Raw genomic sequence first — 24142 nt, 5'->3', positions numbered from 1 at the left:
CATTACCAAAAATTTTTTTTGATATGAGTGTTGTTAAAACAAAAAAGAACGTGGACAGTTAATTCTTCGAGAAAAAATGATGTCATTTGAATATCGAAGAATTGAAAATCGATTAGAACGAGTTGCAACAATTATTTCTAATGGAGAAGTTCGGGTTGTTGCTGCTGCAAACATGAAGGAATTCATTCGCTCTGCAATTGATCGGGCAGTTTCAGCTGTGGAAAATGGAAGGAAGAAATGGGAAAATGGAAGACCAGAATTATTCAAGTCGGAAGAAAAGGAAACGATGTTTGGAGTACTGAAAATAGAATGTGAAAGTGGGACAAGTCACAAAGCTGCGCAAATGAGAAAATTTGTTTGTCACAATTTTTTATTTGTTTTGTTTACCAATTTTTTATGTTCAGATGAACACTGTTATCAACGATAGGAAAAAAGACGACTTCAACGAAGTAGATGAAGAAGTGAACATTTCTAAAGGATATCCCTATCAATACACCAAAAGGAAACCCGAACTTAAAGCTTCTCATCCTCGAAATGTCGACATCCAAAGGCTCTCTGCATCAAATCAGCAAACTCTTCTACCATTTTTCACTCTTCATCAAAACTTTCATTATCACCATCATTATTTGAACTACCTCATCTTCAATATTGATGAATCTTCTCTTCGACTTTCTGATTCTTTCTCTTCTTTTGTTTTTCATCCTTCCGATATGCCTGTTTGTTTCTCGAAAACATCAATGAATATGCCTTATGCGACTCTCGTCGTTGCAGCTGCAGATGATGGCTACTCCCTAAAAAGCATCGTTCTGTGGTTTAGCAGGAAACTGCCTGAAGAACTTCGACTAGTTTTGAGTTCGCAGTTGGATGTTTGCAGCGAAAATGAAGGCTGGATGACAGAAGCTCTATTTCTCAAATATGCTGAAGAAGTGTTGCAACCAGGGATCACACAAAGAAGAGAAACTTTGAAGAAGAGTGAAAAACGTTGCCTTCTCCTTCTTGATTCGCATTCATCGAGAGCGCAGCCTGACTTTAGGAAGAAGTTTGCGTATTCTTCAATAGATGTGGTCACCTTTGTGCCCCACACCACTCACATCGCACAGCCTTTGGATCGTGGAGTGTTTGTTGTTTTTAAAAAGACAATAAATGCTAATTATGAAGCACCTTCTTCTTCTTCTGTTGTTTTGCGACGAGAAGCGCTAGCCGATGTGCTTCCACAAGCTTTGCAAACTTCTTTGTTGCCTTCTACAATAAAATCATCATTTGCGAAGAGCGGAGTTCTGTCACATCAGTGGCATGAAGTGTTAGCCAAGCTGCCAAAAGAACCTTCCGTCACTCTGAAGAAAAAAACAAAAAGGTTTGATTATTTTGGAAAATTAATTTCCTATGAAGAATTATTAATTGAATGGAAAAAAGAAAAGGATGAAAGAAAAGAGTCAAAAAATGAAGAAAAAGATAATGAAGAAATTGAAAAGGCATTGTTTGAAGATGAAAAACCGAAAAAAAGAAAATTCAACCTATTGAAAATTTTCAATGATGATTTTTCTGATGATGAAAAAAAAGAAAGAAATACTCGAAAAATTGTGAGACGAGAGCTAGTTGATTATATTTATTATTTATGTTTTTTTAAAAAACGAAATCAATACACAACATACAAAAATAAATTCATTTATTTTTTGTTCGGGCTTACAAAAAAATATTCGGGTTTATAAATCACCCTATAATTTTTTTTATCAGAGATATTTTTTTTGCTTAAAAATGTAATTTATAATGAATGCAAGAAAATATTTTGATATCATAATGATGCTGTTTGTTTATCTTTAATCTTTTAAGTGGTTGAATAACTGAAAACGAAAGTTTTTTAATTAATAATTGTATTATTTCGTTTTCCCATAAGATAAAATATATGGAAGATTCAATTTTTAACACGCTTACTGACTTTACTAAAATATCTGTTGGAATATCTTCTGCTCCAAACGATGAAAAACAAACATCCCCACCTATTCTAAAAAGATTGAAACATCATTTATCTAAATTTACAAAATGCAGCGTCAAGTTTAAAAAATTTTTTATTATTTCTTAAAACACTTGAATTCCTGCAATTTTTGTAAATATCTTAATAAAAATGTTATTTTTTATTAATTAGACATGCACCAGAAATTTTGCCTCCGTTGTACTCTCTGATATCAGTGCTTTTTAGAAGAGACCTTACAACCGAGCGTCTATTATTTCTTGAGAAATTAATTGTTAGATCAATGTCGACATTCACAATAATTGTTTCTCAAATAATTAATTGTCCTTCGCCGATTTCTGAAATCAATTGGATAGGTCATCATCATACAAGAGCTCCTTTGCTTACAATTTTCACTCCTGCATTTGAAAATACATGCACGTATATTCAAACAGAACTTCAACAACCTTTGACCTCGTTTTTTGGTCCAACATTTGATTTGCTTACTTCTTTGACAAATCTTCTTGAAGTGTTATTGACAGCAGATGAATCAAGCCGAAAAAGCCGATCTTCGCGAACAGATCTAGTCCCACGTGCTCACCCTCTTTCCTCATATGTGGCTTTGTGTATTCGAATCATTTCTTTTCCGGCTTATTCCTCGTTTGAAGGAATTGTTAAAGAAAGTGTCGATAAGACGATGCTTTTTGTGAACAGAATAATTCAATCACTTCCAGAAGCTCTTCGTCAGCGTCATTCACGTCATCACCTTCGTTCGACACTCCCTCCATTTGCACCTTCAACACTTCCTCAGGCTACTTCGACTTCATCTTCCCAATCCTTTCCTTGCACAACAATTCAGTCTTCTTCAACAGGAGCTTCATCTTCATTTCATACATCTTTCCCTCAACATTCAAATGGAGCGTCAACAACCATTCAAGCTGCAGCATTTCAAGCATCTACATCTTCGTCACCTTCTGTATCATTGTCTGCTTCTTCTCATAATTCGTCCCAGTGCTACGCATCAGGATTGCCTCCCACTTCTGCAGCTCCATCTCATTCGCCTGCTTCAGCTGCTGATTCTTGTGTGCTTCCCATCTCATCGTCCTCTTCTCTGTCTGGCGCCTATCCTTCCTCGTCACTTCCATCGTCGGCCCCTTCTTCCTCTGCATTCTCCGCTGCTCTGAACCCTGCAGGCTCTGCAACTGGGCCCACCACTTACTCCTCCATCACCACTCCTCCTCAGTCAGACCGCGAGGAAAGAACAGACAGGTCGACGCTGTCGTCGTCCAGAAGCGACTCCTCCAGCCGCTCGACGCAGACAGACCCGTTCGACATCTTCGAGCGGCAGCAGGAGAAGGAGATGAAGCGCGAGATGAAGATGGGCTGCGGAGAGGGCGAGGCAAGCGAGAGAGAGAAGAAGGAGAAGGAGCGGCCGCATTCAGAGGAGAGGTGGAAGACGAAGAACCAGCTGTACTCAGAAAACGAGAATGAAAGAGAAAGAGAAAGAGAAGGCTCGAAGGACAAGCAGAGGACAGAAAAAGCGCGAAACACATCGACGAAAAGCGAGGTGAGCGATATCAGCGAGCGGAGCGAGAGAAGCGACCGGGGCGAGCCGACGCCGTCGACAAACAGGACTGAGTTGTCTTTGGCATCACACCAGACACACACGACAGACACCACCGCTGTGCTGACACCGCCGACGCACTCGTCTTCAGAGAGAGAAGAGAAAGAGGAGAGAGACGAGGAAGAGCGGGAATTGGATGGCAGCAGCAGAAGGAGCGACGGGGCGAAGCAGTCAGAGTCTGCGGGCAGCAACCAGATCGCATCGCATTCGGTGCCGCTCCATTCATCTTCACTGCCTCCCTCTTCGCTGGGCACCCCGCCAATCGCTTCATCCACAATCACCTCGTTTTCGCTCTCTTCTCTGCCTTCATTCGCTTCTTCTCACTCCGCTGGAGCTGTTGCAGGGTCTTCTCCTTCACCTTCTCCTTCTCCTTCTTCATCTCCTTCATCATCTCCTTCATCATCTCCTTCTCCTTCTGCTGTTTCATCTGCTCCTTCCTCTGCTATCACTTCCACAATGCCTTCGTCCTCTCCTCTTGTGTCTCCCAATCTCAGCACCACTCCCCCCAAATCACCTCAGTCAGCTCACATTTACCAAAAGTCACATTCGACTCAGCAGTCTGCTGCTCTTCAGAACTACGCTCAGAACAATTCTGCAAGTTTCTCTCCGGCTTATCCCCCGCCTTATCCACAGGCATCTAATTCTTCGACTTATTCTTCTTCTTCTAATTCGAAAATGACAGCACAAGTGCACGATGCTTATGGACGATCATCTCAAATGCTTTCTTCTTCTCCACATCCAACATTTCCAAATGCATCTTCTTCATCTTCTTCTTCTTCCTCTCCTCCTCCTCCTCCTTCAAACAGTTCAAATCCAACTTCTTTATCTTCATCTGGTGCACAGCCTTCTTCTTCTGCTGCTGCTTGTCCGACTCTTTTTCCTTGTCCTCATCCTCCTTTATCTTCAGCCACTTCACCTGGAGATATTAGCAACTTATCCAAACAACCTGGCAATCAGCTTGAAGAACGGAGAGGGAGCAAAAGAAGAGACGACAGAGGGAATTATCCAAATTCATTGGCAAGCACAAAGCCATCAGATTCTTCGAACTTTGCTGCTTCTGTTCATAATTCTGCAGATGCCTCTCAATCATCCTCTGCTTCTGTTTCAAGCTCTTCCTCTACTTTTTCCTCCTCCTCCTCCTCCTCCTCTTCTTCTTCTTCTTCAACAGCTCCATCGATTTCTTCGACTTCTTCAATTTCAAAGCCTTCTGCTTCGAACAACAATGCAACAGAGGGGCAATCAAATCCAAGTACAAATTCAACTGGACAATCTTTCTCTTCTTCTGCTTCCAATCTCCCCTCGCAATCATCCACCTCATCTGCTGATTCTTCCAGTTTGGCTTGTTCTGCCACATTTTCAGCATCGTCTTCGTCTTCGTCTTCTTCGTTGAATCATTCATCACACGCGTCATTTCATCGCTCTTTGAATTCTTCTCAGAAGGCAAAGCTTCCACCACATCCTCAGCCGGTGTTGAGAACTCCCTCTGGAATGAAAATACCTGCTGGACTGGTTATGGCTCCCCCGTCTAAATTGTCTCGTGCTTCTCAGCCTGCGCGGAAGGACAACAGAAAATAATCCATTGTTACGGCTGGGCATTCACTGAATGAATCGTCTTTAATAAAATAGAAATTAAATATTTTTTTCTGGTTTTTAGCAATCACAGACTCATTCTTTTCGTCTTTTTGATATAACGTTGGATTGTTTTTCTTCATATTAGTGTTTAAGATGAAATTAGATTCTTTTTTCCTTCATACAATTTGCATTTCAATTTATTTAAGTTGTTTTTTAAGATTTTAAATGGAAAGATGATGTAATTTTCTTTTTTTTTCATATTATCCATGAAGTATTCTTTTAATTTTGAAAACAGGCCTTTGATAATGTTTTCTATTGATTTTGAAAAGCAATTTATTTGATGCTTTTTTGTTTTTGAAGTTGCCCATTCAAAAAAAGGATTATAATAAGAAGTTTAACTTATTTTTAAAGCAAGGAATATGACAATAAAAACTTCGTAAAAAATACAAAATACAACTTCCTTTTTTTTAAAAAAAAAAAAAAAATATTTTGAAAGCATGAACACAACATTAAATTAAGCAATATCATAATTTAACATCCTTAAATAATTATACATGCAAAATTCAATAAACAACTGAAAAAGAAATGATATGATTATGAAATGGAACAGGATTGAAATGACAGTAATGTTTGTGATTGATTAAATTATTTTGAAGATTCTCTTTAAAGCTGTTCAAGAGAATCTGGATCATTTTTCAATGAACGACCCTGTTTGTGAAGCGACATTGTAAATAACGAAGAAGTTTCAGGGGATTCAGGCTCGGGATCGAGCATGTCCTGATTAACGGTGGGTGCAATTCTCGGTCGTTGAGGTTCTTGCGAACTGACAACATTTTGTTGTGTTGGATTTCGTTCATACGCTTGAATTGATTGTGAACGTCCTTCTTCCTCTGCACCATGTTGAATCGAAAGTTTGCTGCTTGGGGGCTTGGGAGGTTGAGGTGATTTTGGTTTTGAAGCGCGTGATTTCCCGCAAAGCAAAATGAGAAAAATCGAGCAAACAAAAAACAGTAGAAGAAGTGTACTTATGCATAAAAAACAATGCAAATTACTTAAGGTAACACTATCATCGGTTTTCATGCATACACAATTTCTAAATCCAAAGCAACAAAAATAAATAATTTAAGATCGAAAGTCCATTATATATATGAGAAAACGACACACACTTTATTAAAAAAGCTTCTCCTAATAAAACAACAAACAAAATGAAATATGAATGATATTATAAAAAATTTTCATGAAAATATCATCAAGAAATAATTTTTTGTGAAAAGTTGTAAATTTTTTTTGAAACAAAATATCTTTCATATCGATAAGAAATCCAATAAAATTTCAAAATTGGTAAATAAATGAATTTCATGAATTTTCACATCTGTCATCTTGGAATATGAGCCCACGTCAGTCAATGCTTGGCACTGTCAAATTTATTATTTTTGAAAATTATTGATTGATTTTTTTCATAAATATCTTTACGAAAAAATATTTCAAAAATTTAAATAGGTTTTGAATTGAGAAAAAATAACAAAAATTAATAGTGAAATATAAAAAAAAAATTAAAATAAATAAACAAATTGTTAAAAGATATTCTCATACAACAAATTATTTACTCATTCAATCTTTTTATTTTTGAAGAACTAATAACTTTATCCAATTTGTCACTATTTCCACTATAAAACTGTTTTTGAAAAAAATGCTGATCTTTAATATACTTTATGCCTTTTTTGAATATTTAAATGTCTAGGCCTTTCTCAAGCTCAACTTCGCCTTCTCACAAAAAATTGCTTCGTCAACCAAATGCAACTTCAACGGACACAAAGTATGAGCAGGAACAATTGAGAATCGAAAGGTTAAGAAAACAACAGCAAGAAATTGCTGAGAGAAGATATACCTCAATACACGGTTCACCAAAGGAGAAAGCAAGACTTCAGTACGTGAATAATGAGTTATTTGTATCAATATTTCTCTTTTTTAATTCTTCTTTACAGTTCTGAAGTCTTGGCTGGGATGAAAGAAACAGAGATGAAACACCGTGAAGCTCTCCAAAGAGAAAAACAAGAAGAGCAAAAAATTGTTTGAAATTTTTTATACACCTGAATATTTTATATTTATAAACCTGACTTTTATTCATTTAATAGGTTGAGAGAGTCTTTCGTGCTGATGCAGAACAAACAAGAAAGTATGAAGAAAAGCAAGAGAGAGAAAGACAATACAGCCTTGCTTTGTCAAAGGAAAACAAAAAGGTTTAAACGTTCACGATAACTTTTTAATCGAATTATTTACATCTCTTTCAAAATAAATAATTTTCATAATATTAATTTGCAGCTTTATCAAGAAAATATTGAAAAGAAAGCAATTGAAAAGAAAGACCTCAACAAAGAGCCAATCATTTCAGATTCGTTTTTTGATAAATTTGAGCGAAGTGCACGTTAATAAAGAAATTCTTCCACTATCTTGTGATTAGGGAACATTAGGATAATTTATTTTTTGGTGAGCATTTCACGGCACATCGACTTTTGTATTTGCCATTTTGATATGTATGAGTTTTTCATCTTCAAAAGCAAACTCTATTTGTTTTTATTTTTGACAATCATACCATTTATGAAACATTTGATCAAAGAACAACTTCTTTGAATTATTAATGAACTTTTGCCTTCAGAAACCTTCTCAATTTACTGCGAAATCTAAGATAGGGTGATTTATTAACCCGAATATTTTTTTGAAAACCCGAATAAAAAATAAACAAATTTATTTTTGTGTATTGTGTATTGATTTCGTTTTTTAAAAAATATTAATAATAAATATAATCAACAAGCTCTCGTTTGACAATTTTTCGAGTATTTCTTTCTTTTTTTTCATCATCAGAAAAATCATCATTTAAAATTTTCAATGGGTCGAATTTTCTTTTTTTCGGTTTTTCATCTTCAAACAAAGCCTTTTCAATTTCTTCATTATCTTTTTCTTCATTTTTTGACTCTTTTCTTTCATCCTTTTCTTTTTTCCATTCTATTAAAAATTCTTCATCGGTAATTAATTTTCCAAAATAATCAAACCTTTTTGTTCTTTTCTTCAGAGTGACAGAAGGTTCTTTTGGCAGCTTCGCTAACACTTCGTGCCACTGATGTGACAGTACTCCGCTCTTCGCAAATGATGATTTGATTGTAGAAGGCAACAAAGAAGTTTGTAAAGCTTGTGGAAGCACATCAGCGAGCGCTTCTCGTCGCAAAACAACAGAAGAAGAAGAAGGCGCTTCATAATTAGCATTTATTGTCTTTTTAAAAACAGCAAACACCCCACGATCCAACGGCTGTGCGATGTGAGTGGTGTGGGGTACGAAGGTGACCACATCTATTGAAGAATCGGCGAACTTCTTCCACAAGTCAGGCTGCGCTCTCGAAGAATGAGAATCAAGAAGGAGAAGGCAACGTTCATCTTTCTTCTTCAAAGTTTCTCTTCTTTGTGTGATCCCTGGAAGCAACACTTCTTCAGCATATTTGAGGAATAGCGCTTCAGTCATCCAGCCTTCATTTTCACCCCAAACATCTAACTGCGAACTCAGAACAAGGCGCAGTTCATCTGGCAGTTTCCGACAAGGCCACAGAACGACGCTTTTTAGGGAGTAGCCATCAGCTGCAGCTGCAACGACGAGAGTTGAATTCGGCATGTTCATTGGTGTTTTGGAGAAACCGGCAGGCATGTCGGAAGGATGGAAAACAAGAGAAGAGAAAGAATCAGAGAGTCGGAGAGAAGATTCATCAATATTAAAGATGAGAGAGTTAGAATAATGATGTTGATCATGAAGGTTTTGTAGAAGAGTGAAAAATGGAAGAAGAGTTTGTTGGTTTGATGCGGAGAGCCTTTGGATGTCGACATTTCGAGGATGAGAAGCTTTGAGATCGGGGTTCCTTTTTGTGTACTGATAAGGATATGCTTTCGAAATGTTCACTTCTTCATCTTCTTCGTCGAAGTCGTCTTTTTTCCTATCATTGATAACAGTGTTCATCTGAATATATAAAAAATAGATAAATACAATAAATTAAAAATTGTAACAAACTAATTTCCTCATTTGCGCAGCATTGTAACTTGTCCCACTTTCACATTCGATTTTTAGCACTCCAAATATAGTTTCCTTTTCTTCCTGATTGAATAATTCTGGTCTTCCATTTTTCCCTGCCTTCCTTCCTTTTTCCACAGCAGTAACTGCCCTATCAATTGCCGAACGAGTAAATTCCTTCATGTTCGCAGCATCAGCAACCCGAGCTTCTCCATTAGAAATAATTGTTGCAACACGCTCTAATCTACTTTCAATATGTCGATATTGGAAGGATCTCATTAAACTTCTAATTTTCTTTAATCCTTGTTGTCTTTTGATTTCCACAACACTCATTTAAAAATATTTTTTGGTTATGATCATTTTTTTTATTTTAAAAAATTTTTTTTTTGAAATGAAAAAAAAATCAAAAAAAATTTTTCAATCAAATTCTAACTTAGTCAGCCCCGTTGCTATTACCTAATCTCCTCAGGGGAGGCACCAATCAGAGATGGAGGAGCTAACCCCCCCATCTCCCCCCCCATCAGAGATTAGGTATAGTAATTTGATCTTAATTTCTGACTTCTGACTTTTCCTTATATACTCAAAACAATTAATAAAATATGAAAAGTGGGTTGATTAAACTTATTAATAAAAAAAATGTTCGGGTTAAAAAAAATATTCGGGTTAATAAATCACCCTACATTCTTTGTGAAAATGGTACTTTTATTCTAAGTTCATTTGCTGCATCTCGTGCTTTGGGAACAAAAAATACAATTTTTATTGAGTGGTGTGAAATTAAAGATGGACAATTATTGAAATAAACATTTTTTAACGTAAAGATATCTAAAAATAAAAAAAAATAAAATAAAAATAAAAAAATAAGTTCTAAGAAATAACATTAGTTTCGAGTTTTTATATTCTTATTTGAATTTCACTGCTTCGCAGATCGATCAACTTCCTCTGATGAAGAATAAGACTGATGCAAAGCCTTTCGCTCTTTCAGCTGGCGAAACCGGCTTTTCTTTATCCGATTTCTTCTCTCGCAATTGTGATGCACTTCAGATTGTTCAGCTTTCGTAACGAAATTTTGATCTTCTTTCGCAGCAAATTCCCTTTCTGCTTTTGAACTTCGCTCGTTTTCCTTTTTCGCTCCTTCTTTTGTCTGAAAAGATGAATTCTTTTGCTCATCCAAAGTGCTGTTAGATTGCACAGTTGAGCTTTCATAATGACTCGCCCCTCCAATTCCTGCTACCTTACTCGAATTCTTTTCTCTTTCTTTCTCCTTCTCCTTCTCTCTTTCTCTTTCTTTTATCTTCACCTTCTCCTTCTCCCTCTCCCTCTCCTGATGTGAACGAGCATTGTTCTCCTGCCTCATTCTCCCACTCAATGTGCCACTTCTGATTGTTCCCCATGGTTTGTGTCTGCCTCTTTTGGCATAGGCTCTTGTGGGCGGAGTGCGAAGAGAGGCCATCGTGTGCTTGAAACCTGAGGAAAGAGAAGAAGGGGAGGAAGAAAAAGAAGATAAGGATAAAGAAGATGAAGATGAAGAGGAGGAAGAGGTTAATGAGGTTGTTGGAGATGAAGATGATGTTGTAGATGAAGAAGAAGAAGAAGAAGATGATGATGATGAGGTTAATGAATTTGATTGTTCTGGCTGATGAGAATCATTTTGCGAAGAAGAAGAAGAGGAAGAGGAAGAATTTGCATTTTTATTCTGTGAGTTGCTTCCCTTTTGCCAGTTGTGCATTGAATGAGAAGAAGATGATGAAGAAGAATTAGAAGAAGATGATGACGTCGAAGAAGAAGAAGAAGAAGAATTAGAATGTGAATGCAAATACTGAAAGTTCGCTGAATGCTTCGATCCGTTCGCTGAGTTCTGGTGTGAGCGGAACGAATGCTCCAGTGCTGCTGTGCTTTTGATGGCGTCGTCAGAAAAGCTGATGGCTGTTCTGTCTTTCAGAAAAGTGCATGTTTGGTGGTGGAGAGGGAGAGTTTCAATGAGAGGAATGGAGGGATGCATCACTTTGGCGCCACAGTGAGGACAGGGGGAGCCGTGACTGATGGAGAGAGAGAGAGAGAGAGAGAGAGAGAGAGAAAGAAGGAAGGAAGGAAGGAAGGAAGGAAGGAAATAAAGCATAAATTTGATAAAGAATGAATGGAGAGAAATAAATAAATAAATAAGTCAATAAATATGTTGTTCAAGAATAAAATAGATTTCAATAAGATGGAGGAAAAGATTAAAAAAAACATAAGTATTTCAATGAAAAAATCACAACAATAAAAAATTCTAAAAATTCATACATATCCCAACAAGCATCTCCGTATTTGCACTTGCCCTTCGCATAGAAATAACACAGTGATGTCTTCGGCAGTGCAACTTGATTGAATTCTCCATTGTTGTCTTCTGAAGCAGAAGAAGAGGAAGAGGAAGAAGAAGAAGAAGAAGAAGAAACAAAAGGCTCAACCAGAGGCGAAGGATGAGGAGGCATATAAATCGAGTCATAATCTGAATAGAACGGATACCCCATCATCTGCTCATGCTGAACAAAACTCATTTTGTCGATTATTTCTCCTTCTCTTTCTCCTTCTCTTCCTCCTTCTCCTTCTCCTTCTCCTCCTTCTTTCCCTGCAAAAAGCGCCATCTTCGCATCTTCTGGGATGAAGTTGAATTCTCCTTGTTTGTATTGCATTTGCTGTTGCACCATCGAATTTGGCAGAAAAGACATCACATCAAAAAACAAGGGAAGTTCAGGAATTTCATATTCATTCAGAGAAGATGGATCTATTGGTGCATTAGCTTCATCGTCGATTTCTTCTTCTTCTCCTCCTTCTCCTTCTCCTTCTCCTTCTTTCTTCTCTTTTTCATTTAATAATTCATCATCATCTTCTTCTTCTTCCATTTCCTCCTCTTCCTCCTCTTCCTCTTCTTCTTCTTCCCATCCTTCTTCCTCCTCTTCCACTTCCATTTCCATTTCTTCTCCTCCTCCTCCTCCTTCTTCTTGTTTTTCCTTTTTCTCTTCCTTCAATTCACTCCCCTTTCCCTCCTCCTTCTCAATCGATTTCTTTTCATCAAATTTTAATTCCACATCAAATTTCTCTTTTCCCTCAAACATTTTCTCCCTTCCTTCTTCTTCTTCTTCTTCTTCTGCCATCTCAAACTCAATCTTCATATCCTGCTCGTTATCCAACGAAGACAAGCACATTTCTTCGTTTTCTTCTCTTTTTCTCTCCTCTTTCTTCGCCAGCACCTCATTCTCCAGGAAAAACAAATGATTGCAGAAGTTAAACTCGTCCTGAATACATTGGATTTCTTGTGTCGTCATCGTTTTCTCAAAAATCGTGTCAAAATTTCTGTCTTCCTTCGCTTCATTCACATTCTGCTTCACTTCCTCATAGCACCTCCACAGCTCTTCATCCACTTCCTCAAAGCAAACCTCTTTCTCACCTTTCTCCTTGTTTTCAAACACTTTTTTTGAATTTCCCTCTTCTTCTTCTTCTTCTTCTTTGCCCAATCGAAACGAAGGGAAATTCCATTTCACTTCTTTTTTCACCCCTTCCACATTCATTTTCTCCTCCTCCACCCATTTTTTCCCTTCCTTTCCAGCCATTTTCTTCACTGGCACTAAATTCTCTATGATTTTCTTCGTTCTGCTGATAATCTTCCGCTTCTTCTTCTTCTTCTTCTTCATCGTCGTCAAAGCTTTTCTCACACAACTTGCACTTGTTTCTCTCATTTGCTTGTCTTTCCCTTCTAATTTTGTGGTTTTCCTCTTCTTTCCCTTTAGAAGAGCAGAAGAAGAAAGAGAAAGAGAAGAATAGGAAGAGGAAGAGGAAGAAGAATGCAAAGATTTCAGAGCATTAGAAGTCTTTGAGAGATGAGAAAGTTGTGTTTGTCTTACTCTTTCCCTCAAAAATGGATTGTGGACAAGTTCCAGTTCTTCTTCTGCTGTGAGTGAGGTGTCGAAAGAATTCAATAGAGAAGAGGAGGAGGAGGAGGAAGAGGAAGATGATGATGATGATGAAAGAGAAGAGGAAGAAGAAGAAGAAGAAGAAGGGTTGAAAGGTTTGCGAGAAGAAGATCCCAAAAAGGAAAAAGAAGAGAGAATGGACAAAATAGAAGATTTTTTTAAAGACTTTGAAGAAGAAGAGGAAGAAGAGGAGGAAGAAGAAGAAGAAGAAGAATGAATGTTGTTTGAAGGGTTGATAGGAGAAGGAGAGTGAGTGTGTTTGTGTGAATGAGAACGTGAATGTGAATGTGAATGAGAACTGGAATGATGGCGAGAATTTGAATTTGAATGAGAATTGCTATTTGATGTGTGATGATGATGATGATGATGAGAAGAAGAAGAGGAGGAGGAAGAAGAGGAAGAAGAAGAAGAAGAAGAAGAAGAATGTTTTGTATAAGGTGATTTTTTGATGATAGAAGATTTCAGCTTTGAGGGATGGAAGGCAGTGGCACTTGGAGAGAGTGTGGTGGAGAAAAGAGCAGAAGGACGTTTTGGTCTGATGGGAAGAAGAGAAGAGGAAAGAGATGAGGAAGAAGAAGAGGAGGAGGAAGAAGAAGAAGAAGAAGAAGAAGAAGAAGAAAAGGGAGAAGAAAAGGGAGAAGGAGAGGAGAAGGAAGAGGAAGAAAAGGGGGAGAGAGAGGGAGAAGGAGAAGGCGAAGATAGAGAAATGGTTGTGTCAGAGAGAGAAGAGGAGAACGGAAGAGGAGAAGAAGAAGGAGAAGAGGAGGAGGAAGATTGAAATGTTGAAGTTGAGACTGATGTTGACATGGAAGCAGAGGTTGATGGTTGAGGAGAAGAAAAGGAAGATAAAGAAGGAGAAGGAGAAGATGAAAGTGACGATGATAACGATGATGTTGTTGAGAGAGGTAATTCATTATTCATCATCTGCATTTGTTTCTCCTTCTTCTCCTCTTTCTCCTTCTCCTTCTCTTCCTTCACATCTTTCATATTCTTCATTTCCTTCTCTTTCTGAGCCATGTGACCTGTCTGAGCAAGAGGGCTGAACGGAATCAAAGAGATTGTCTCAATCACATTCTTCATTTGAGAGAAAGACGAATGTTCTGCGCTAAGAATATCAGAAGAAAGGGAGGAGAAGGAAGAAGAAGAAAGAGAAGGAGAAGAAGAGAGAGAAGAAGAAAGAGAAAGATTGTTGTCTGTCTCAGATAAAGAAATCGAAGGAGAAGGAGAACAAGAATCAGAAGGAGAAGGAGAAGGAGAAGGAGAAGGAGAAGGGGGAGAAGAAGGTGGAAGAGAAATCGGAATTATTATTTGAGGAGAAGATGAGCTGATTGGAGAAGATATTTCAGACAGATTGAAAAGACTGCACGAAATTGGATCAGAATTAAGATTATTTTGAGAGGGTGGTTGGAGAGAGGAAGAAGAAGAGGAAGAGGAAGAGGAAGAAGAAGAAGATGATGATGATGAAGGAGAAGAAGATGGAAGAGAGAGGGAAGAAGAAGAGGAAGAGGAAGAAGAGAAGGAGATCTGAGGCGGAGAATGAGAAGAAGAAGAAGAAGAAGAAGAAGAAGAAGAAATTGAAGGAACACCACAAGAAGAATAAGGCGAATAAGGAGAGAAAGAAAGAGCAGGCGATAAGATGGGTGACTCTGGGTAGAATGGAGAGAAGAGAGAAGGAGAAGGGAATTGGAAGTTGGGAGAGGAGGAGAGGAAGGAAGAGGAGGAGGAGGAGGAAGAGGAAGATGAAGAAGAAGAAGTTTTTGAAGAAGAAGAAGAAGAAGTGGAAAGAGAAGAAGAGATTGTAGAAGAAGAAGAAACAGAAGAAATGGAAGAGTATGTTGAATCAAGTGATGATTGCACAGGAGCATTTGAAGAAGATGAATTCAATGTTTCATTGAAAGAATTTTCATTCTCATTCTTTTCTTCTGTTTTTACTTCAAAATATTGCTTTTCATTTAATTTTCCTTCTTCTTCTCCTCCTCCTTCCTCTCCTTCTTCTTCTTCATCTTCGGATGCTCGATGGAAACTGGGCAAGATGATCGTTTTTGTGTGGAAGGAGGAAGAAGAAGATGATGATAATGAAAGAGAAGATGAAGATGAAGGAGAAGGAGAAGGAGAATTAATAATGTGACGATTATGTTGTTGAGAAGAAGAAGAAGAAGATGATGATGATGATGATGATGATGATGACAGGAATGAATGTGAAGTGATTTCATCTTCAGAAATGGAAGACGAATGAAATGACGAAATGTTGATGGATGTATTTTGTGAAGGAAGTTTTGGAATAAACGAATTTGAAGGAGAAGAGGGGGAGGGAGGAGAAGAAGAGAAAGAGGAGGAAAATGAGGAAGATGAAGAAGAAGGAGAAGGAGAGGAAGAAGAATCTAATAATTGTTTTGAGGAAGATGATAAAGTATTAGCAGGTTCATCTGAAATGATAGATTGCTGATGAAATGGAATATGTTGAAGTGGTTGAGAATTCGTCAATGAACGAAGAGAATAATTTTTAACAGGCGATGAAGAAAAAGAAGAAGACACAGAAAAATCAGAATTTTTCGCATAATTTGTTGGTTTAATAGAGAAAAGCTGCATTTTTTCGATTTCATCTGTTGGTTGATTGGAAGAAGAAGAAATGGCATGCGAAGAGGTGGAAGAAGAAGAAATCGATTTATCTTGAGATGTTTGAGATGATGATTTGGAAGTGGAATTTTCAATGTTCTTTGTATCTTCTATTTCTTTTTCGTTTTCCTTTTCTTCTTCTTCTTCTTCATTCTGGTTGATTGAAATGTCGGTTGAAAGAAATGAATGGGAATTGTCTGATACACTTTGAAGACAAGACAAAGGGAACGAGGATAAAGAAGAGGAAGAGGAAGAGGAAGAGGATGAAGAAGTTGGAATAAAGCAGAGAGGAGAAGAGGAGGAGGAAGCAAAGGAAGCAGAGGAAGCAGAAGCGATAACAATTTTCTCCTCCTCCTCACCTCTCGCAGAAAATGATTGTTTTTGAGGCATTTTTATGTCTTCCTTAGAATGAGAAGAAGACAAAGTGTGTTGGTAGTCCATGAATGGGTGGAGAGATATGCACAAATGAGAAGAATCTGAAGGAGAAGAGAATGGAAGAGCAGAAAACATGGAGGATGAGGTTGTTAAGGAGTCTGAGAAATATGTTGTTTTGTTTGAAGAAGAAGAGGAGGAGGAGGAAGAGGAAGAGGAAGAGGAGGAGGAGGAGGAGGAGGAGGAGGAGGAGGAGGAGGAGGAGGAAGAAGAAGAAGAAGAAGAAGAAGAAGAAGAAGGCAAAGAAAGAGAATCAATTTGCTGTGAATGAAGAGTTATTGGCGAGTAAAATGTTGTGATGGATGCTTCATCATTATGCAAATGTTGGTTGTCTTTTGCCTCGTTTCTATTTGTACGCAATTCATTTGTTAATGAATAATCTTCATTCTTGTTTTCTTTCTCTTCTTTGTCTCTTCTTTCTTCCTCTGCAGCTTTTTCTTCCTTTTGTTTCATTTGCGATGCATCTTCGTTGTGTTCGCACAGCACGAATTCTGCATCTCCTTTGGACAAATCATCGCTTGGACGATATGTGTCAATTCTGTCGAGTCGCTGAAATGCTTTTTGATAGGCGCTTATATTGATTTCTTTGCCTGCTCCAATATCACTCCTTTGAGGATATGCTGCAGCTTGCTTAAGCAACCCTGCTGTTTGATGCTCTTCAACGTTTTCGGTAGTCTCTTGGACTAAAGTTATTTTTTTTCTCCATGAATCATCCATTGCTTGCTTATAAGGCAAACCATTCCCAATGATTGAAGAAAAATGTAAAGGAGATGGTTCGGGACACGGAACAAATGATGAGGGAGAAAGAGGAGGTGGTGGGGAAATTATAAAACTGTCACTTGGAGTTGGAGATGAAGGGAAAAAAGGCTTTGGAGATGGCGAAGGTGATAAAACATTGAAGATGTCCCTCGAAAAATCAAAATATCCAGAAGTTGAATTTGCTTTGATAGCCTCTGATTCTTGAGAATAAAATGAGTTGGATAACAACGCTTTATTGGATGAATCTTCTTTGTTCCGTTCCCATGAACAACTATTTTCATTTTGATAATACGAAGAGTAGTATGCTTTTGAAAAATGTGGAGTTATAAATTGCATTTCTTTCTGGTTATCTTTTTCAGAATTTTGAAAAGACTCTTTTTGATTATTGCTTGATGTGACATTCGATAAATCAGTTTTGTTTGTCAAATAAGAAGAAGATGCTTCTTTCATCTTTGAATCTTAAAATTTTTTGAAAAATAGAAGTTCATTTTCAAATTAAGAATAAAAATTAATTATAAATGACTTTTTGCAAATACCTGAAATTATATTTGAAGCTGATTGATTCGTTTCTGTCTCTTTTGAATCGTTATGACTTTCTTTTTCGTTCTGACCAGAAATATTGTGATGATTGCTAACATTTTGCATCAGAACAGACGATGAAATAGACATGTTCTATATAGCGCTAACTTTGATGGCAAAAGCTTCTCTGATATTAAAAAGAGCAAATGACTAAATCAAAATATACTAATGGTATAATTGATCATACTTTAGTTAAGAAATATTTCAATACCAATTCTTTCAAAGGTTGGTGCAACGCATAAAAGTCTTTGATGGGGGAAATGATTACAACACTATTTAATTGCTCTTCAGTCAATTGCTGAATAAATCAGTAAAATAATTTTCTGTTCAGAATTACATTATTGACCGAAGGTTGCTCATCATTTTGAAAAAGTTCAGAGATCATATTTTAACATCATTTTATTTCAAAAAACCGTTTCAATCAAAATAACGTTCTTTAGAACTCCATGAGTTGAACATTTGATAAAAAACTTATTTTTTTCATCTTAATAAACGAACAATATATTATAATAATTTTAATGAATTCGAATTTTTTGTTAAAATAAATTCACCAAAAATAATTCTAATTCGAAAAAAAATAATTCAAATTCGGAATAGATAAATTGTGAAATAAAAAAATATTTCGAAATAAACTGTTTATTTCAAGTTCCCCCAGTAATTTTAAAATAAAGGCAGTGTTTTTAAGAAAAACTAGTTTTTTTCAATTGTGACCTGACAGTCTTGCATTTATCAAAAAAACATTTTTTACATGTCGAAGCCAAAAACGCATCAACATTAAATATTGTGTTATGATTTTCATAAATAAAGCTTTTTTTTGACAATTTTAACAAAATTTTGATCATTTTCCTTCAAATGTGAAAACGAATTATTTTGATAAAATAATGAATTTTATAATAAACACAACTGCTCATTGAGCATTTGCGTCCATCTATAAGATAGGTTTCACTTATATCCGTTGAGTTTCGCCTTTTTGGTATTTTGAACATTCTGTATTTTAGTGAAACTATGTAATAATCAAAAACAATTGGTTCACACTTTATCATCAAACAATATCTAACAATATAATAGAAATATTTTTCTATTTTTGAAATTTTTGCATTGATAAATATTCATTTATGTAAATGATCAAATCATTATCAAGGTTTCTCGACACATATGGATTGAAAACAAAAATGCAATTAAAACCGGTTTGAGAGCATTTATTTTTGTCCATTTTAATTATTTTCTACCTATTTTATTTTCTTTTTAAAAAGCTTTCTTACATAAAGTTTGAATAACTTTTTATCAGCACTTTCTGATTGACATCCATTGCTAAAATGCAGGAAAGAAACGACACAAATTAGATCACGAGTATGCAGTTGCTGTTGTGTATGATTTCTTGATGGTCGGATATTTTTTATTATTTTGAATAGATTTATTTTCCTGTTTGGAAGAAAGAAATGAAGAGAAAAGAAGTAGATGATATTTGAAAAGAATTCAATGAACGATGAAATGAATAAAGAAGAATAGAAATCTATTATAGGATGAAATGTTCAATGTTCATGAAATGAAAAGAAATAAGAAAAAGAAGGGAGAGCCAGTGAGTGATCCATTTCAATGCAATGTTTCTCTTAGTCACAACTCTGCGCTGGATTCACTTGAATTACGTGTTCGATACCATCTGTTTAATGTTTTGAACAAAATGGAAAGCAAAGAAGAAAGAAAATTGAAATTATCTTGATGGAATTGAAAAATATTAGAAATATAGTGTGACAATTTTTCCTTCATTTTTGACATTTTCAAATATCATTCTCATTTTTTGATAAGGGATTTGAAAAAGATCAAACCCAGATAACAACAAAGAGATTTTCAAGAATAATCAGATACATTTCAACCTCACTCATCTTGCCTATCAATTGGCTTGGGTGTTTTTATTTAGTTGATTTTTTGAAAAAAGGAGTTTGGAAGATGTCAACGTGAATGAGTAGAGTTTAGAAAGAGAAGCAAAAAGAGAACTGGAATATCTGATGAAATGTATGCATCGGAAGAGAGAAATAAAAAAGAGAGAAAAGCAAAAGTATTGCTAGTGTTGGAAGATTGCTTAATCAATTTTTGATTTATTTCGATGTTGTTGATTGTGAAATGAAGCATTTACTGGGCTTATTGGAGATATTTCTCGTTTGAATCGAGCAAGGAAAGATAATTGTTGAGAAACATGTGATGGATGCATTGAAACATTAGGTATGACATTTCATCGCTCAGATGCGCAGATTGAGGATTCGCTGAAAAGTGAAGCAATTGATGTTAATTTGGAGTAAGTTTTTGAATCCAGTGAGAGAGACATCATGATTGATGGTAACTTCCTTTCAAAGAAATATGAGAAAGATTGAAAGAAAAGACGGAAAATGAATAGGAGGAAGTGAAGCTGAAAGAGATACGATGAAATCTATATGAAGAGATAGAAGGAGAACTTTCCGAAGATTTCATATATGGATTGTGTTATGTTTAGATAAGAGGAAGATGAAATTAATATTTTTTCAAAAATCATCGAGAATATTTATTTGTTTTTTGCTTTTCAGATTTTATTGATATTTCATGCTTTTGTATTTTTGCTTTTCTCATCCTTGAACAGAGCATTTGTTTATCTAAATTGTGAAGCGATCAATTTTTCTTTTATAATCAACGTAAAAAAAAGGAAGAATCAAATTTGAAAAAATTCAAGTTTGCAATTGCTCTTTAATCAAATAATACACTTTTTTCTTCAATGTTGATTAATGAAAAGAAAAATTCGTTCATTTTGAACTTTTGAAAATAAGAAAAAATTCAACCATATATCAAATTGAAAAAAATATTGCTCATGGAAGCAAATTTCTTTCTCCATCGAATCATCACAAAGAATTATAATTTTTGAAAAGAATAGTGGCATTTTTTCCACATTGTTTCAGTATTCTTTAACCCTGGGTGACGTGAAGAAAAAAATTCGTCACGTCCGTCACCAATTTTCCACTTCGAAAAATAAAAAAAAAAAAAAAAAAAAAAAAAAAAAAAAAAAAAAATCACTTTTGGTTTAAATAAAATATAATAATATCAAAATGAATGTGAAACATTAAAATATTAACATTTTTTTTTGGAGAAAATTTTGAAATCACAAATAACATTATTGCATAAATAGATTATAAAACCAACTGCGTTATTGTGTTTTGTGATACTTGAACAGATGCATAGGAGAATGAAATGAGTGCTTATATTCTTCTGAACTGTTTATCATATTATTAATCATCGATTTCTTCTTTGAAAGATTTTGCTTTGTTTTCACGTTATATGAAAAATAGTTTGCTTTATGGACGCAATGTGTCTCAAAAATAATGAAAAATAGCATTACCGAAAAATATGAAAGTGTGCAATTGTTGTTGCAATTGAATTTTTGATTGTTGCGATTAAAACTTTGTTTTTATTTTGAGTTTTTTTTAATAGCTTGAAATTTGCAATGTGGAAGAGCAAAGAAACACAAAAAGAGGTGGAAATAGCTTTATTGGCATTGAGCAACGTGAATGCATTTCATGTTTGAGCGTTGATGTTTCTTTTTTGATATAATTGATCTTTTTCTTATTTTTAAATTAGGAACTTGAAAAAATTCTGAATCTGAATGATTTCGAAGAGAAAATCAAACATCATTGCAAACATCACAACCTGACCTGTAAAGAAAAACAATCGGCTTTGGAGTTTTTGATAAATCTATCATTCAGCGATGAAAATTTTGAAGAAATTTTTGTGATCGAGATGTATTTTGAGAAAGAGGTTGCAGAAGAGCTTGAAGAGCTAGCAAAAAGTGTGAATTGGATGAGAGAGAAAGACCGAGAAGAAAAGAGAAAGATCAAATGGAAGACGCGAAGAAATAGGCAATGAAGAAAAGAATTGCCTGAAAAGATGAAAGAAGAATGTGAAGGTGCAATTTTTTATTCTCAATAAAGTTCTTAATTATTTTCAGAAAAAAAATGGAAGATGACGATTGATCGTTTAATATTTTTTCATAATTTTTGAGCCTGTTCAGAAATGGAATAATTTTTCATTTTGAAACTCTAACAATTTTTAATCATTTTACAAAATTGAAAGCATTCATTATGCACTTTTTAATTATATTTGTTTTTAATGATATCATTTAACGAAATGAAATTGAAATAGCAAAACAAAGTGAAAATGAATAATTTGCTGAAATGACTTTCTCATTTTATTCTTGAATCATTCAGACATTTTTTTCAAATGAATTGTTGCTTCAATCTTCATTGAAAAGATTTTTGTCATATTCAAGCATCACTTATTTAATATCTCAATAGGTCTTATTCTTTTCCAAACTGTTATTTCTATTCATTCAAATAAAGAAATTGGATCTGCTTTGTTCATCATCAAAAATCCCAATTTCCTTTCCTTTATTCAAAAGTGTTTCTTGTGATTAAACATTTTTCAAAAAGAATTTTTTTAAGTGTTGCTGAAAACCAAGAATGATTCATATAACAAAAAATGATGGTTTTTGTGGTAATTGTGATTTGCTTTTTTCCAATTATGACAGTCATTTCACATCAAGCAATAAGCAAAATGAGAAAACAAAACAATTATTAATTCTTAAAAAAAACTTCGAACAAACTTCTCCAAACTAATTCAAACGTACTTCACTTTCAATGAGCTTTCTTCAAATTTTTTGAAGATTTTGATATAGCTTTTTTCATAAAAAAAGAGAAAATTAAAAATTAAAATGAAATGTTATAGTTGCTATTCTTTGAAAAATGAGATGTTAGAATTTTAGAAATTTGGCTTGCACATTTTGCACTTCTCCTTCATTTTTTGCTTTTTCGAATTATTGATGAGAAGCGACTTCACTGACTTCAGTGACGTCAGTGACTTGATAAAATTCCAATTACCGCTCACGCGTCAGTGAAAAATATGTTATGGAAAGTTAGATAAATATTTTTCTTTTCATTTTTTTTTCTTTCTTTTTTCTTTTTTCTTTTTTTTTGTGACGTGGAAGAATCTGTCACGTCCGTCAAAAATCGAATAAGTTACGTCAGAAGTCACCACGTCACCCAGGGCTAGTATTCTTATCCAGATTTAAATTGCTGAATTCCTATGAAACATTTGAACTCGCGTTTATCTAACTTAATTTTCATGAAATTCAAAAATCAACTACTCGCTTGCAGGTTGTTTGCAATTTTTAATTCTGTTTAATTGTTATTGCAGCTTCCATTGTTCAACTTGCTATCAATTTTTATCATGTCCTTCGCGGTTAAAGCACTCTTCTTCTGTTAGTGGTAATATTGCCGTCGGGAAAGAACTTGCTAATTAGCTTCAATTTAACTTCGTATGTGTCATTCTTTGATGAGCTGACTTCACACTGAACAGCACTCCTGCCGAAGAAGAAGATGATGAAGAAAATGCGACTGTTCCAATCAAACTTCTCTCTTTGTTTGTAACAATAACAGAATTTTTTTTGTCCCAGTCGCAATAGTTGTTGTCTCACATACATGATTTCCATCCATCAATGTGGTTGTAAAGCTAATCTGTACCTCGCTCATCTCAAAGGCTTTCTTCACTGTCAGACATGGATTTGATTCATTTGCACCACAAAGCTGAAATGTATCATTTCCACTTCCTGAAACATAAATCGTCTTGTCTTTAAACCAATCCTTTTTCGATGTTTGATCAAACATCAAAGCACTGCATTTGCATAACTGAAGGATTAGAACATTCTCCTTTCATTTTCATTTGTATTGAAATATTCACTGAACAAATTGTTTGAAGACTCAAAAAGTTCATAGCTATCATTATGCAGCACTTAGTAAACATCTGGATTTATTGTTGTTCTGCATTTGTATTCGTAAAAGGACTTAAAATAACATTATAATCCGTTGTTTGGAGCTTTTGCTTGAACTTGATAAAATAAAAGACTTTATCCTTCTATCAATGTTGAGCAAAAAATAAATTGAAAATTCTTCATTTTGAATTTTGTGGGAACGCATTCAACATATGTCTCTTCCACAGAATCTGCAAGCAAGAAATAACTGACTGAGCATTCAAACGCGCATGCTCATTATATTCATCAATAATCTGTTTGTTGAATCTCGATGTTTTAATCTGAACTTTCTCGAAAATGTATCCATTTTTTGATAAAATGCTTTGAATATTGCCTTTAATACAATCAGGTGCATCTTATCTTCGAATAATATTCTGTTTTTTTTTCCTTTTCTCGCTTCACAATCACTTCTTCTTTCGACAAATTAAATTCTTCAAATTTTGCATGTCATAATCATCTATTCAAATTTTCGAAAACGACATGATATGAAATTTCTGAATTTAATGTTAGAACTTCTAATCTGTCCTCATTTTGTTCAGAATTGAATAATATTTTTTTGATAAGATACAATAACTATCTAATCAAAGATAAAAACAACAACATTTTTTTTAATTTCAATAAGTAATTGTCTTATTACTGTTTTTTCTCAATATACATTTTTTTCTAAAAAAAAGAAAAAAAGAAAACAATTTTTGAGAGAAAATTATTGGAAAATCTAGAGAATTCACAAAAAACTGTATTTTTTATTGAAGTTGCTGATTCATTTTTTACGAACAAATGATATTATTAT

At 35.0% G+C, this 24142-nt stretch overlaps 3 protein-coding genes across 3 annotated transcripts; 2 read left to right on the top strand and 1 right to left on the bottom strand.

Moving 5' to 3' along the window:
- Positions 1–76: 76 nt before the first annotated feature.
- MONOS_8732 (putative DDE superfamily endonuclease) lies at positions 77–5612 on the top strand (the record flags this gene model as incomplete). Its single annotated transcript, XM_067879167.1, has 3 exons — positions 77–355; positions 405–1354; positions 2144–5612. 3 exons carry the CDS (start codon positions 77–79, stop codon positions 5145–5147), a joined length of 4233 nt encoding a protein of 1410 aa, XP_067725194.1. The 3' UTR covers positions 5148–5612.
- Positions 5613–6851: 1239 nt separating this feature from the next.
- MONOS_8733 (uncharacterized protein) lies at positions 6852–7970 on the top strand. Its single transcript, XM_067879168.1, has 4 exons — positions 6852–7071; positions 7130–7214; positions 7280–7384; positions 7467–7970. Exons 1-4 carry the CDS (start codon positions 6878–6880, stop codon positions 7572–7574), a joined length of 492 nt encoding a protein of 163 aa, XP_067725193.1. The 5' UTR covers positions 6852–6877; the 3' UTR covers positions 7575–7970.
- A 2016-nt stretch (positions 7971–9986) lies between these two features.
- On the bottom strand, positions 9987–17399 carry MONOS_11933 (uncharacterized protein; the record flags this gene model as incomplete). Its single annotated transcript, XM_067864510.1, has 2 exons — positions 9987–11231; positions 11476–17399. The coding sequence occupies 2 exons, from the start codon at positions 17397–17399 to the stop codon at positions 10106–10108; spliced, it is 7050 nt and encodes a 2349-aa protein (XP_067725192.1). The 3' UTR covers positions 9987–10105.
- Between the last annotated feature and the right edge of the window lie 6743 nt (positions 17400–24142).

This window comes from Monocercomonoides exilis, assembly GCF_001643675.1.
Source record: "Monocercomonoides exilis strain PA203 chromosome Unknown scaffold30-1206723, whole genome shotgun sequence".
NCBI lineage: Eukaryota > Preaxostyla > Oxymonadida > Polymastigidae > Monocercomonoides > Monocercomonoides exilis.
Note: the sequence above shows the minus strand (reverse complement) of the source record. Positions and strands in the feature narration are given on the sequence as shown.

Excerpts from the sequence above, each read along its gene's own strand:
- MONOS_8733 (XM_067879168.1), top strand. The coding sequence starts at position 6,878 with ATGTCTAGGCCTTTCTCAAGCTCAACTTCGCCTTCTCACAAAAAATTG. Across the intron at positions 7,215-7,279 it reads AACAAGAAGAGCAAAAAATT|GTTGAGAGAGTCTTTCGTGC; the intron begins GTTTGAAATTTT and ends TTCATTTAATAG. Across the intron at positions 7,385-7,466 it reads TGTCAAAGGAAAACAAAAAG|CTTTATCAAGAAAATATTGA; the intron begins GTTTAAACGTTC and ends ATTAATTTGCAG.